The sequence below is a fragment of the Ceratosolen solmsi genome, unplaced genomic scaffold (genome assembly GCF_000503995.2).
Source record: "Ceratosolen solmsi marchali unplaced genomic scaffold, CerSol_1.0 scaffold6, whole genome shotgun sequence".
NCBI classification, from domain to species: domain Eukaryota; kingdom Metazoa; phylum Arthropoda; class Insecta; order Hymenoptera; family Agaonidae; genus Ceratosolen; species Ceratosolen solmsi.
Window position 1 is genome coordinate 7,280,305 of NW_011948414.1, and position 16,399 is coordinate 7,296,703.

The 16,399-nt window shown below is 28.3% G+C and overlaps 1 protein-coding gene across 1 annotated transcript in view; it reads left to right on the forward strand.

The window, feature by feature from the left end:
- The window catches only part of eag (potassium voltage-gated channel protein ether a go-go), a 133,190-nt gene extending 125,202 nt beyond the window's left edge, over positions 1-7,988 (forward strand). Inside the window, 3 exon segments of the mRNA XM_011506777.1 lie at positions 1,840-2,282; positions 5,710-5,763; positions 7,084-7,988. Of these exon segments, the coding sequence (XP_011505079.1) occupies positions 1,840-2,282; positions 5,710-5,763; positions 7,084-7,615 (1,029 nt within the window). The 3' untranslated portion in view covers positions 7,616-7,988.
- Positions 7,989-16,399: the final 8,411 nt, after the last annotated feature.

The following is a 16,399-nucleotide window of genomic DNA, read 5'->3' on the forward strand; positions in this document are numbered from 1 at the left end:
TTTTTTTTTTTTTTGTTTTTTTTTGTTTTCACTAAAAACGTTTCTTTCGTAAGAAAATTGAAAGCATAATTTATCTTCCATATATTTTTAAGTAATAGTTGTTCAATCTGGTGTTTTTATCTTTTTCGATAACAACAAGGTCAAAGGCTAATAGTGTTACTTCTCATATTGCCAGTAAGAAATTGAACTATCAACTTTTTTCCACCATGCTTTTTCTATCTTCTACTAATTAGTTAAGTAATATCAGTTTACAACCGGAATTAAAATAAATGTTGTTATTCTAGATGAAACTCTAAAGTACGATGTATTTCGAAATTTTATTTACATATGAACTTGTATTTTAATAAAATCATTAGAATTTTATGAAATTTATCTAATCCTTCAGTTAACGTAAACATATAATTATGCATAACATGTCATTATGCTTCTTTAATTTTTATCGTACAACTATAGATATTTTTTTTCCCTTTGACTTGACAGACATAATGCGCGGGCGCGTATGTGTGTTACATACACGGAATATGCGTGTATCTTAAGAAATGAATCGAAATATTTATGAGCAAGTGGATTTTAAGAAATATATCGTTTTTCTTCCTAATGTGCAGCTGTCATATTATATATTAAAATACACAAGAAACAAGATTTACCTTAAATCATGGATATTTCAATATTTATGTTTATCGTTTACTATGTAATGAGATTCGAAAAAGTGCTTGACTTACAAAATAGTAATTATATTTTGATAACATTTACTCACAGATTTTTCTCTTTAAGTAGCTCGATACACTTAACATTTACATTTGAGAAAATGGATTAAACAATCTTGCAGCTATATTTTTGTCAGTCTTTCTCAAACTTTCTTTTCCTTGCTCCAATTGTACTTCTCTCTCTCACTATTTAGAACCAAATTTTTTAAGCCTATTATACCTCGATCGTCTAATTAGTGGTTTATTAAAACGTGTATATCCGAGCTTTAAAACCAAAATTGCCATTTAATTATATTAGTATTCACTTTAACAAGTAAAATAAAGTATTTTTATTAAAATATAACTAAAACTCTATAAAGCTTTTCCTAAATTTCTTAAATACATTATATAATTTAATGTAACACAAAATTCCATTAAAACATATCATTGAAGTAAATTTAATTTCCTTTATCCCCCTTATTTATTCGTTTAATTAAGCATTGAAAATCACTATATTGAAGCAATCGAGCGAGGTTATTCTTTAATCATATTATAAACTTTAAAAATAGAGTCTTTATTAATATACACGTTTCGTTCATGTTATAAAACATTGTTAGAAAAGCAGTACTTTATAAATGAGTTTCTTATTAAAAACTTGAAGAATATTATATTAAATTGCAAGTTATTCATTTAAAGTTTCAATATTACATCGATTAATAACGTCATTAATATTTTTTCGATCAGCTAGTATAAAATAAATAATAATATATTTATTATTTTTTACATATATATTAATAAAACTCATCGTAATGCAAGTTTAAAGTCATAAAATTTTTTCATAAATTAGTCGTATATCGTATACGTATAAAATAAATAAAAAGAGTAGCTTTTGTTTTGGTCGTATACGGTTGTATTTCACGTAACAGGAATAAAGAATATAGAAAGAGTCGAAAAATTTATCAAATCTTAGTAAAAGATATGCCGTGAATATCTGTAATGTCTCTTCTCCTCATGAATATTGCATTACCTATTCTGAGATACATTAGAGCTCAAAGTGCTCGGTCCCCCCGTCTCCCGATAACCCTCTTAATAATCTTACAATGGATGTTTCAACAAAATTAAAGAATTAAAAAGACATTATTATTGCTGCCAGGTGAAAGTTGATTTAAAGCTAGAGGTTCAGCGAATAAGCCAGCGGCTGGCGAAGCTCGAGGATATGCTGCAGATCGTGATAACGCGGCTGCCAGTCCCGAGTCCTACCCAGTCGACGACGATGACACTGGCGACGACAACGAGCTCGCAACCACCTAACGTCAGCGGCATCCCCTCCTCGTCCCTGACGTCGTTACCGTCGCTGCAGCAGCAGGTCCAACAGCAAGTAACCCCCAGGAGTCTATGCGCCAAGGTCGCGGCAATGTCTTCCTCCGGCAGTGGAGCCACTATCATGACTAGCGTCGCGCAGCCCTCCGCCCTAGGACACAGCTCCATTGGCAGCGTATCCGCGCTGGTCGTCCAGGCCTCGGCCTCCTCGACGACTGCCCAGGAAGGCAAGACTGCACCTGGTAGTTCCAGCCTTCAGAGCAGCACGCGCGAAAGGTGAGCTCATTTTTTCAAAAACTTTCCTACTGCTGGCTCTTCGTAGGGAGTGGAAGAAAGACCACGTGAGTGTGTCCAGGATCGTGAGAGAGAAGGCTGCTTACGATGTACCCGCCGCTTTGACCTTCTTTTCAGGTACGATTTTTTAAAGTCACGTGCGCACATCACAGCAAACGATTATGAGCATTGAACGAAGCCTTAGCTATTGAATATATTTAAATGAGGTGTCGGGTAGGTGGACATACATTATACACATAAATCGGGACATGTGAGATTATACGTGAAAAATATCTTTATCAAATTAATAAGAAGATTGCGAAGGTTAAAATTTATTTAAACATAATACGGGATATTTTAAGTACAGTGGTTGAAGAAATATAAACTTAAAAACAATTTTTAATACAAATAAGTAGATAATCCAATTTTTTTTCTTATACTATTTTTGTACGATCAAATTACTACCATTTTAATAAATAATTTTTTTTTATCTTTGTAATTTTCTACAAGATATATATATATGTGTGTGTGTGTGTGTGTGTGTGTGTGTGTGTGTGTGTATATATATGTATATATCCAAGAAAAGGTAAGAAAAAAGTTAAATTATAATTTAATGCGTATAGAATTATTTGTTGTTCAAGTTTCAATTAGTACTAAGATTCCGCTTGAAAATACAAAAGTATTGGAAGAACAAAATTATTCAAGTTTTTCAACATTAACATTAAAATTAAATTAACAATGTAAAGTTCTCGTAAATTGAACGAGTCGTGCGAGGGAATAATTCGATGCCGGGATACGGCTGCTTCGTTAATAAACCAAAATCAAATCACCTCGATGAAAGGACGAGCAAACTCTGATAATGATTCTAATCCAAATATGGTATTGATTTTAATTACAAGTTCCTAGACAAAATAACGACGAATTCACGCTTGGAAGAGAGAGAGAGGCAAAAAGACGACGCTTTAAGGGACATAAGACATGAGCGAGAAAACAACTTGTGCAAAGTCAAAATTATGATAAAGATAATTTCCCTATGTTTATTATATTGAAAATTTTTTATTAAATACTATGGAGTATTAAATTTTAAAATAATAAAAGTTTACTAAGAAATAGAATTTTAAATTTAATATAATAAATACCTGAAATAAATACCTGAAATAACATCGATCGATCTCGGTTGGAAATTCGAAGTCTTTAGTCCATTACAGCGCTTTTACGTCATTCATCAATTATTATTTAAAGAACAAAGCGAACTCTGCCATTCTTAATAGATACTTGGGCAGTTAATTATAATCTTTAATTTGAAATGCGCAATCTTTTCTAGGAAATATAAAAGTTGAAATATTTTAAAATTTCGTAAAGTTATTATTATAAAGGAATAACATTGAATTCTTTTCCTTCGTAATTGCAATACATCTACGGATGAAATTACATAATGAATTATATGAAAAATAAAATCCATCTATAAATTAGTAAATTAACTTGCAAATTATTATAATATTTTTTCTTCGTTAATTTTTTTAATTTGACCCCTCCTCCCTCCCCCTCCCCTGACAACAAAACTTTAACTACTACCCAATTCAATTTCGGAGCACTTATCTTTTCGCAATTTCACACTTTATTTCTACTCTGCACTTTAATATCCACACAAGTAAAATTAGGTAATCGTAACATCTAACTATTAATGAATGAAATTAATATATTTTCATGTCATCATACATCTTAAGAACATTTATCTCCTAGAATATTACTTATAGTGTACAATGTAATTTTCATTATTCTACTTTTCTCTGTGACTCTTTGTATGAAAACTCTACTTGTTTTTAGCTCGAAATCATTGATTAGAATTAGCAAAATTTCAATTTTATTAAATTTTCCTTGAATTAACGTCACACCTTAGAGCCTTATTTTGCAACGGACCCAATTCCTGAATGCCAACTGTATATCTTTTATCACACGCTCTCAGCTCAGTATGTGATAAATTATCAAATAACTGATTAGATTAATAATGTACTAAGCAACAAATTGCATGAATAAGTTAATTGTTAGATAAAAAAAATATATTTAGAAATTCTAATTATATTTATGTGCTCAATGATTATGATTTCATATATGCATTTGTAGTTATTTTTATTTATCTATTTGTATTAAGCACTTTACTTGCGTTAAATTATTCATAATAAACTACGAATTAATTAAATTAATATAGAGCTGTTGGGTTATATTACATATTAAGAATCTTTCCACACTGCATGGTGACTGTTTATATTTTGAACATTCGTGCCTGAAGAAACATTCGTGATCATGTATTTTCAAAGTCATTATTATTCACTAGAATAAAATGTAATTTAATTCTTTTTTTGTTATTTTCATTTATATGTATCATTATCGCAAAACGATTAATTCTAAAATGTATCTATAAATCAGTAATGTATTAATGATATATATTGGAAAAGATTAAAAAAAAAAAAAATAAAAAAAACGGGAATGCCGTGAAAAGGGTAAACCATGGCTACAGAAAATTTTTTTGAAAATTTTTTATTCAAAAATTACGAATTGTAAATTATAAATTGTGTATTATAAAATTTAATTCATGTAATTAAGCTTGTTATACACATAAGTTAAAAATGCCGAATTATACTCTTCAATTCATTAGTTATAAAATCCGAATGACCGTGACATATATTGTGCTGTAATATTTAATATTTAGCAAAATAATTAACAGTATTGTATTTTATATTTTAATGAGATTTATTCGAGTCATACAGACTTTTGTAATTTTATTTTTGATAACCATTGATCGATAATGCCTTAAATAGTTCGAGCTTTAATAGTTGTAATACCTACAAGGATTTGATAGTCCCGTATTTAAAAATTATAAAGTCACATTAATAAGAATTAATTTATAATTCTAAGTATTTTAAATAAAATAAAACTCATTTAAAAATATTAGAAAATAAGTTGTAATAATTTATCGCTAATAGACCGAAGAGAATTTATAGTAAAATATTTCACTTCAAACGATTGTTCTTTTAATTATCGGTAGTTATTAATTTACGATAATTTATTAATCAATTTGAATCACTATACGCATGCTAGTATGTAGCGAATAATTAATGCTCCATATTCTAAGCTCTTAATCTTCCGAATAATCTAAAATGTTCATCTAATGATGCTGCGTAATTTGTAATTTAAAATTCCGTTATTAAATTATCATACATAGATGTAAAGCATTATTAAAAATTTCTTGACAAACAATAATATCCGATATTTCTTATAATTATTTTGCCAAATAGAACCAACTTTATGTCACATTTACGAGCTTTTTTGCAGCAAAGTGTGATATACCATAATTATACAAATCATGTACATTTAATAAACTAAAATCATGTTATTTTTGTTACGCTATTATCTGTGCTGCTTTAATCAGGAATTGGGTCCTGATTAGGAATTGGGTCCGTACCGGTATTTATAAACCAAAATGGTAGGTATAATAAGTTGCTGGTGTAAGTGGACAGCATGATAAATATTTTTCTCTGATATACTTTTAATATAGGTCAGAGACATTTATAATATATTATAATATAATTGTACAATGTACAATTACGACAAATATTTGAATTTTGTTTATTATACTAATTTCTTTATAATAAAGTATTACATTACACATTTCATAAAGTATGATAATAAAATTTAATTTGATCAGGTACGTGCAGTGCGTTTGTTTCATTTAATATTTTGTTTAAAAGAAAGACTTGTTAAAAAAAAAAATAATCTCATAAGTCTCATTCATTATTAAATCATATAAAGTTGTGTAGTTTTTTTTTCAGTCTTCCACTGTGAATTAATTCTTTAATAAATGTGAATTTTTCACCGTAGCTAATCACAATGATATAATATTTATTTAAAGTTATATTTGTATGTATATTTGAAGACAAGTGTTTCAATTATTGGATAAAATAATTAAACTCTCGATGAATATTCAATGTTTCTTTTAATTTATATAAATACAATTGAATGTATTTTTAACAATAAAGAAGCGGCACAGTTTAAAATTTATATAACATATATTTAATTTCAAATTAGATAATTAATTGATATTGATGAATCGCAGTAAAATGTTAAAGCCATCTTTCGAGTGTGGAAAATACATAATTAATTATAATTCATGTACTCTTTCATAATATAAGCCATTATTATTATACCGGCTTGTGTTATAAAAAAATCTTTATGATAAAACCGCGTAACGTGTGGATAGAATAATTTTTAGCAAATTTTATAATTAAATTCTAACGTGTAAGTATGTCAAAGATAGCCTGGATATTTAAGATTATTCAATGGTTCTATTCAAGAGTATCAGTTATCTTGGAAAGCATCATTGCTTACAAACGTCCATTGCATTCATACATTTATCGCAGCTCTTTATACTCGTTTTAACGAACTCTTTCACTTACTTATTTCATAGGATGTATTACGAAAATTTAAATGAACTATCGTTTGTTTCTCTTCGAGCTTTCAATTCGCTCTGTATTATGAAACTTAAGGGACAAATAATTATAAAGGCTACGCATATGCATAATTGTCGCACGAGAATTTCCAAGGCTTCTCTTCCCGCTGCGTCGCTGTGCGCTGAAACACGCATTTTTTTTTTTTTTTAAATACTAAGGCCTTTTTTTTTCCTTTTTTTTTAGAGAAAATTTTATATAAAACAATCAAACGACAGTCGATAATTCAAACACTTGGCTGCGAAAGACACGCGAGTTGGACATGAGTTCCGCGTCGGTAAGACATATTGGTTTTTCAGCGAGCCCCAGCCATCAGTGACAGACAGACTTCTACCGAAGGATCAGTCACAGCCGTCGATCCTAGCGTCGATTCCCCAGCAGTCGCTCGCCTCGTCCTCGACCTCCTCCATAGTCCATCACCACCATCATCATCATCATCAATCGACTGGGGAACGGTCGCGGGAGGCCAGCCGCGAGCTGCTGGAGCGACTCAGCCAGGCGTCGACCTCCTCGATCACGGCGATCGATACCTCGGCGGCGGCAGCGATGGTGACGACGCCGATGATCACGTCGACGACACCAATGATTACGTCGACGACGTCCGCCGTCGCCCTTGGTCCGCTCATATTGCGCAAGCGTAGAAGCAAGTCGCGGAACAAGGGAGCGGCTCCACTGGCCCCACTTGCCTCGCAGCCGATCAGCCCGTCCGAGCCGACAGAGAGCACGCAGATGTTGCCCTCGGATCCCGGTGACGAGCTGCGGTGCGAGGAGAGAGCGGAAAGGAGCGAGAGGAAGAGGCCACCCCCGAGGCCTAATAGAGAGTACTTGTGAAAGTTTTCCTCTCGCGTGTTAGGAGAGGATTTTTTTTCAAGGCTAGTGCAGGCGCGATCGATCGTCGCTGTCGATCTTGTGATTTTTCGATTCACGTAATTAACACGAATCCACACGCATACACACCAAGCAGACAGCCGGACAGTGAAACAGACGCAGTTTTCGCACGTTAAAATACACGTACTTACGCGTATTCATGACACTTAAAAACACGATACACGCCATACTATAACTACGGATACCTATTCATATCCTGATATCCTTAATCTTCGAGTTTCTTGGCTTTATGGTCAGAGGTGGGCGTTTTCTAACTTTGAGGTATTATTTATGTGCTTGAAGAAGTCATTGAGTTAACGACGCGCTTCGTGCTTTAACTAAGTAGAGCTACACCGTAGCTTTTTTTTAATAATTTATTTTAGAAATTTAAATGCTTGTCACGGTATTAAGGATTATATTTTCGACAGAGTAAAAAATATCCTCCGTCGTAAGAGTAGCGCTTATCTTTTTTGCAATTATATAGTTAAAAGAAACCCGGTTGATGAAAACAGTTGTGGTTTTACTGTGGTTTTTTTTTTATGATATTTTGAAAGTGAATTATTTTTTAAAAGTTTATATTTTAATTATTATCACACATTATGCGATGAGCTCTAGAAGTTGTAAAATTTATCTCAATACGTTATAACATACGAACATTGAATATCAAATCTACATTAGTATATGTATATTTGAACACGAGCCTCTGCCAGTATTTTAATATTATTTACGTATTGAATATTATATTATAAATTTTGAAATTAATTTCAACGTAGACCTACCAAATGAAAAAAAAAATACATTTAAAGAAACATCGTGGAAAAAAAAACAAATATATATATCCAAATATCGATGATAATTTAATTACGCTATTCAAGTACATATGTAATATCGATTTTTTCCTAATTCTTGATTACATATATAAATAATACGTGGCTTAAAAGCTTTATCAGATAAGAAATTAATTGTAAATGTAATTGCTCGATCATCCCACCTCTGTCGCTTATAGTTATTCTTGTATACGAAAAGTTGAGCCATGGTATTTGACGTCGGTTGATTTGTACTAATATTTTCTTTCTTCCTTCCTTACCCCTTCGTTTGCCATAATAATCATTAGCATAATAAATAAGACAAACAAAAAAAAATAAAACAAAAACAAAAGGGTGAAAACGAGAGAGACTCGCAAATGAACGTTATAATAACATACTTGTACGCTTCTTTATTATTAATCAATAAATAAATGATAAAATGCCAGATTTTTACTAGGACTTTTCGAGTTTTAGGTATAAATATACGTACGTAAGACAAAAGCTTCAAACAGAGCTCCTCGGCCCCCACTTGAAAACAAAAAAAAACAAAAAAAAAACAAAACAAAACAGAAGCGTGAGGCGATAACAAGAACAAGTTTTATTATTAGGAACTGAAAAGGTAAAAAAGAGACGAGTTTCTGGAATGAAGAAATAGTATTTGATTGCACTCACGTTTTTTTAGATCTCAACAAGTGATTTATCAAGAAAGGATCGATGTAATACAAATTAACTTTTCGTTGAAATTAAATTTTCAATATTCTTTAAAACGAGAATGAGTATTCATATTTATTTTAACGTAAATGAAACGTTTTTTTCTCTTACTATAGTAAAAGTATTATATAATAGTAGATGAAAATGTAAAATAGTATTTTGTACAAGAAATTATGTATGAGTAATGATAGATTTTATGAAGTCTTGATAAAAAAAAAAAAAAAAAAAAAAAAAAAAAAAATTATTAAATTTTGTTTACAAGTATTTACCTAATTGAAGTTTTGTCGGACGCATTCATCGGACTAACTACATCATAATTATTAAGAGTTCTAATTTTTATGAAAGTATGAACGAGTGAGCACATGATTACTATTCTATAATACTATATTAATCAAAATATTCTATATAAAAACATATAAACAAACACCAAACACATACACAAGCATACACACTGTATATCATAAGCATATATCTGCTTTTTCTATATTACTTTCTACTGCTTAATTTATTTTAATTTTCATTGATATTTTTAATGAAATATTAAGAAATCGCTAATAATGATAGTTTAAATTTGACGTTTTTGCGTAATATTCAATATGTAATAATAATATTTTTCAAAAGCAGCATTACAAATTAATTATATGACTTGGTAAGGCTAAAGAAATGTCCGAAGTGCAAAAAGATACTCATCATGATGGCACTTTAAGCTAAAAAGTTTCAACACACAAAGCAGTATGCACGCGTGCATGAGCGCAAGACTAATAAAATAAAAAGAACTCAAGCTTCGTGGCTTGCAGCAAAACAGCTTTAATTCTTCGAGAGACATCGAATGTCACTGGACACGTACACGATTGGGTGAAAGAGAGAGAGAGAGAGAGAGAGAGAGAGAGAGAGAGAGAGAGAGAGAGAGAGAGAGATTGAGAGAGAAGAAAGGGAGTTAGAAAAGAAAGAAATGAGAGATACTTAAGGTATGCGTGGGCGCCTGTGAGGGAACAAAAATAAAGGAGTCGTACAGCGAAAACGACAGTTTCGAGATTTTTTTTCCCCATGCAATAAATCATACACAAATAACAATAATTTATTTTGATTTCATTATATACAGTAATGAAAAAAATTGATTTCAGTTTCATTTCAAACTATAAGTATTATAATAAATCAATTTTTATTTATTACAATTTATTTTATTCCATTCTTTTAATTCGCATGTGATCGCAGTTTCTAACCAGAAACGTCTTACGTCTAAAGAGATTTATTAATATACCACTACAGATTTCAATAATGCAGAAAGGAATTTTTGTAGATTTGAGCATAAAAATTAAAAAAAAAAAAAGTCTCGTAGCTGTCAATTGACTGATGTAAAAAAAAAAAGTTAACTGTTTCGAAAGATGAAGAAAGTACTCTCGTTCATTTTTTACACTCGTGGATAAAACAAAGGCACGACTTAGCGAAAAATAATGCATCACACTTTACAAATAAAATTTGAAAATGATGAAAAAAAAAAGGAAGATTAAATAACGAACGCATCACATTGCGCGCTTCGCGTAATTATTGTACATGTATAATATAAAAATTATTATAAGTAAATCGAAGAAATAGTTTGGCGATAATTTACACGCAGTCACACACACTCTCGTTAAATAAAAACGACAAACACATAAGGCATAAAATATATTGAAAACAAGTATGCTGCTAAATAATCGTCAATATTGCGAACGATTAAAGAATTTGTAAATTTCTATAGAGAATTATATGAAAGTGTGCAATTAATTGTGCATTACAGAACGCTTCGAATAAGAAAAAGGTTTAAACCAGCACAATCGCTCATCGGTGAGTGTGACGATGTTTTTTTCTGAAACTCCTCGTGAACTGGTTTCTCAAGGATTTGTGTGAAAATTTCTTTTTCCAACACCACTTCTATTCTGTATGATATTAAAAAAAAAAAAAAAAAAAAAATTACAATCAGATACTTATTAAAGCAGATCTTATAAATTTTTCAATGCTTATAAATTTCTAAGTAAAGTATTGTTTAAATTAGTAAATTAATGTGAGAGATTTTTATTTACAAATTTGATTTTTCATAATATTCACAAAATAAAATTTATCAATAATTAATATTAATATAAATGCTTATTCTTTTATGTTTAATTCGATAAATTATTGAAATAATTATCTATCGCATGTATACATTCACGAAAAGCCTTTTGATATTGTCCACGTGCATATATATCAATGCATATTTTTATTCTCACGTATACTAAAGTTACTTTACAAATCAAAAACATTATGAAAAAAAAAAGAAGGAAAAAAAAAAGAAAAACGAAAAGAAAAGAAAACGTTCGTATCATGGAATGCAATTAACGTTATTTTTTAAATTATAATCGAATATTATTAACAAAATAACAAAAAATGATAATAGACCTGCTTGAATACAAGTAATTTATTATCTAGTGCAAAGTTTACATGAAACATTAAATATTTCGTTTCCACATTACATTGCTCGAATTGTAAAGCTTAGATTTACTTTCATTAGATTTGTTTAAATTTGCTTGTTCACATAAATATACATATAACAATCTATTGGCCTTAATTAAAGTGAGAAATCATAAAACACACATGCAAGTCTCTCATTCGTTGAGTTATTTATTACTGCGCATTGAGATTAAATGTAGATTAGGAAGTTCTAATGCAAAAGGACCTAAGAAAAAAAAAAATTTGTAAACCCCTGCCGACCACTCGCGCAGCGCCGATTGCACGGGGGTGCCAAAACAGCAATACTAGATGTACATAAAAAATTATTGTAATTGCAAATATGTACATAATTGATAACGAATACGAATATGAGTTATAAAAGAAAAAAAAAATATTGCTACAAAAGGAAGTAACTGTTATGCATAAATGTATGTGCATGAATGCACTAAGTAAATTTATCACATTCTGCTTTTTATTTTTAGAATTAAAATGTACGTTCATCAATATTTTTCAATAGATTTCTTTCTCTGGTTTTTATGTTTTATTCATATGTAATTATAATTGTTAAATACACGAAAGCAGTACGATTTCTTATAGAAATTGAGGGAAGTTATTAGTATTTCTCTCTCTATATATATTACGAGATTACTTGTTAAATAAATATAAAAATCAATTACTGAGCTTATATTTATCTAATAAATTTCTTGTTCAAATAGTCAATTCGTTTATGTAATTTTTTCCAAAGAATCAAAAAAAAAAAAAAAAAAAAAAAAAAAAAAAAAAAAAAAAAAAAAAAAAAAAAAAAAAAAAAAATAAATAAATAAATAAATAAATAAAAAAAAAAGCAATTTTAAATTCAACATTATGATAATCTCTGTGATAATAACAATATATCATTCATGTAAACAAATGTTCTGTTTCACTCAATGCATTTTAAACACAATTGAGATATTGGAATTATAATATTATTTTCTACCTGAAACTTTATGAAAATTTTTTATGATTAAAATTGTATGGATAAAATAAATTTGTTGAAATGCCATTATAATTAATATTAAATGAATAGAAATATTTATGATAAACTTTTAATTTGTAAATAAATTCATCTCTAATTCATTTATATATATATATATATATATATTTATATATATATATAAAATGAGATATATATATATATATATATATATGTGTGTGTGCGTGTGCGTGTGTGTGTGTTACTTAAATAATTAACTGTACTTTTATAGTTCAATTATTTTAATGTTAAATTTTTATAATATAAAATATGAGAATTTTTACGATTCGAAATTAATGGTTGAAAGGCATTGTTAAAGTGTCCACTATTTTTTAAATACTACGAACTGATTATATTCTTCAATTTCTTTGAATATGTTTCCTAAATATAACTAATAAGCAAAGGAAATACATATGTGGCTGTGCGTTAACATACATATGCATCTATGTGCTATAGTTACCCAAGAATGCGAGTTTTAGAGGTGCGAACAAGAATATAAATACATACATAAATACTATGTAAGAAACAGAAATTTAATAGCTCTAATGGTTTGAAGATCTAAAGCGCAGGTTCGCTATTTTGCTATTATGAAGGTAAAAGCGATTTGTGAAATCATTGTTTTTTTATATTTTGTCACGAATTCTATTGATTCGCTACGAAAGTCAATTCCTATAAAATTATTCACATAAATAAATACTTCTAATTAATCGAATTTGTTAAAAAAAAAAAAAAAAAAAAATTAAATAAAAAAAAAAAAGAACGTAGATTGTAAAAAAAAAAAAAAAAAAAAAAAAAAAACAACTTTATTTACAAACGTTATGAAGATATAAATTTGGAAAAGGTCAATTGGGACAAAATTCTGTATAAAGATATTAATTCTCTATAAGTGAATGAAGTATGAGGAAATTCTATAAATTATGTTTATGGTAAAGTTTTTGATGAAGAATTTCATACATTAAAGCTTTAGATCGAATGATTTATTTATATGAAAAAAATTTCTTTAATCATTTATAAACATTGTAAATACTTATTAAAACCGACTAAATTTATTTATTATTGCAAATACATTATTTTCCACTGCAAAACATAAAAGAACATACAAGAATTATAAAATTTCTTTAAAGATTTATTTTCTATAGTTGTGTAATAATGCTCATTCGGGCAGTTTTATCCTATTAAAGTTATGGTATCTCGTATCTCGATAAAATCGACTTACAATATAAAAGGATATATATTCGTGACAGAATACACAAGCGAATTGAATTGTTAGCAACTAAATGAATGAGAATAATAAAAAGTTGTAGAGCTCAAATATTTATTGTGAAAGCATATGCTCTCTTAAATGCAGACATATATATAAAGCAAAAGAAAATAAAAAAATAAAAAAAATAATATAAAATAAAATAAACAAAAGTGCAACCATATATAATAAATAGTTATAAATAGAAGATTGAATAAGAGCTAAAGTGGCAAAAGCGCGACGTGAGATGGTTTGCAGGATATTGTGGGAATAAATTTTATTTCATAATCAAACGTTAAAAAAAAAAAGACGAAAAATAATGAAATTAAACATAAATAAATTAAAAATAAATATATCAAAGATCTATGCTGAGCTTGGATCTGAGATTTCGAGAACGTTGCGGAAATTAGTGGAGTAAAGAAAAAGGGTTGTTGCATTTGTTAATTAGATTTTCGTAGTGAAAAGGCGATATAGCTGGCTCTATCGTAGTATTTGGAGCGTTATCGATCGCAAATTTCATCACATACTGATAAATAGCCATCCCACGACACCAGAACAACAATCATACATAATATACATACATATATATATATATATATATATTTAGATACAAAGGCAAGTCGACTTCATTAAAGTGTGGTTGTGTACACTTCGTTAATTTAATTTTTCTTATAATTTTTTTTTTTTTTTTTTTTTTTTTTTTTTTTCAAAAAAAAAAAAAAATATATATATATATATTTTTTTTTTTTTTTGTCAACACATACATACGTCTTAATGACATAAAAATGTATATCGTTGTAGCAGCTCTGCTAAGTGACGCCAAGCTTTCAGCATGGAAACTCGTGAAAAAGCAGGCGAAAAATGACACTGCGAAATGCTGTATATATAGTTAAAACAATAATCATATGTTGTACGGGAGTACATATGCAGTCAAAGCTACGCAAAATAAAAATAAAAGAAAAAGTAAGAAAAAAAAAAATATATATATATATATATAATAGCGATACGAACGATGCGCGAATATTGGGTTCATATGAGCATTCTACAAATGAGACAAACAAATAAAAAAAACGAACTTTCTTCTAATTCTGCGTTCACACACTGATCGTTTCTTCGTCGACGATTTTCATATGCTATCAGAAAAAAAAATTGAGAAAAAAGGAGTTACAAATAAAAATAATAAAAATAAAAAAAAAACATTGTTCTTCATTATTTTGCACGCAACCTTAAAGCCCTTTAATTTAAAAGAATACAAATATTTTATTAAGAATTGACTAAACAGCTCGGTAACATATTAATACGCAGCCGTCCTATTAATTTTTTAACTGTTAAACATTAATATTCTAATATAAATACTAAATTATGAAAATCAATACAGTAATGTACAAAAGAAGTTATAAGATAATAAATAATTAGGGACTATGTATGAATTTATAAGTTTGCCGGTTAAAATCTTCTATCGATAAGGGATGCAACAGAAACAAATTTCTAGCAGTTTTTAAGTTTTCAACATACATATTAATGTATATTGATATAAACCATTCGATTTATTGATTAATTTCATTATTTACGCGTACACGAGAATTAGCTAAAATCTTTAAAATTATTATCCTATACAATCGAGAGATTTATGAATATCGACATTGTAATATTGATTTTTATTTCTTATTTTAAATTATAAAAATAAAAATAAAATTATCCTTTATTATATAGTATAAATTTTAGCCTAAGCATATTTTCATTGGCGATATTATAAATATGAAATGTAGTTTTAATCCATGATATATTTATATTTTAAACTAATGTGAAATAGCTAAGATTATCAAAAATGAATGCCAGCTTTTCATTATTGTTCTTAATATATTTTTATCATTAAAATGTTTTTCTTATAGCTAAGTAAAATTATTATAGAATATAAATGAAGGTACGAAATTATGAAAATATTATAATAATTTTTCGTCTTCTACATTAATAACAATTGCACTCGATACATCGATTTAAAGAGATGATATGTGCCTTTTCTTAATTCATACACTTTATTGGAAAAAAGTACAGTAAATGTTGAAAACAATTTTCTTAATGTTTCGAAAATGATTCTCTCCTATTATTGTATAATCGTAACATTTATTTCAATAAATAAATACATTGGGTTATACACTTATTTAGTATTAATATACACATACATGAGTGAATAAGTTGGTAAAACATAATGAACACAAAATTCAAGAAGATCAATAATTCCAAAGTATTTTCAAATGTAAAATATTGTCAAGATGCTTTAATAATATTAACATTCTATTAATTAATGTCACGAAATTTAGGATTTTTATTTAATTTAACTAAACAAAAAAAAAAAAAAAAAAAAACCAGGATAAGATTAAAATTTAGTAAGGTTAAGAAATCAATGAGATATAAGATGTAAATGTACAAGTTAAGTATGTAATTTATTATGCATAATTGTGAATTCGCTAAAGTTTTAAAGCTAAATTTTTAATTAATAGGCTGTTATT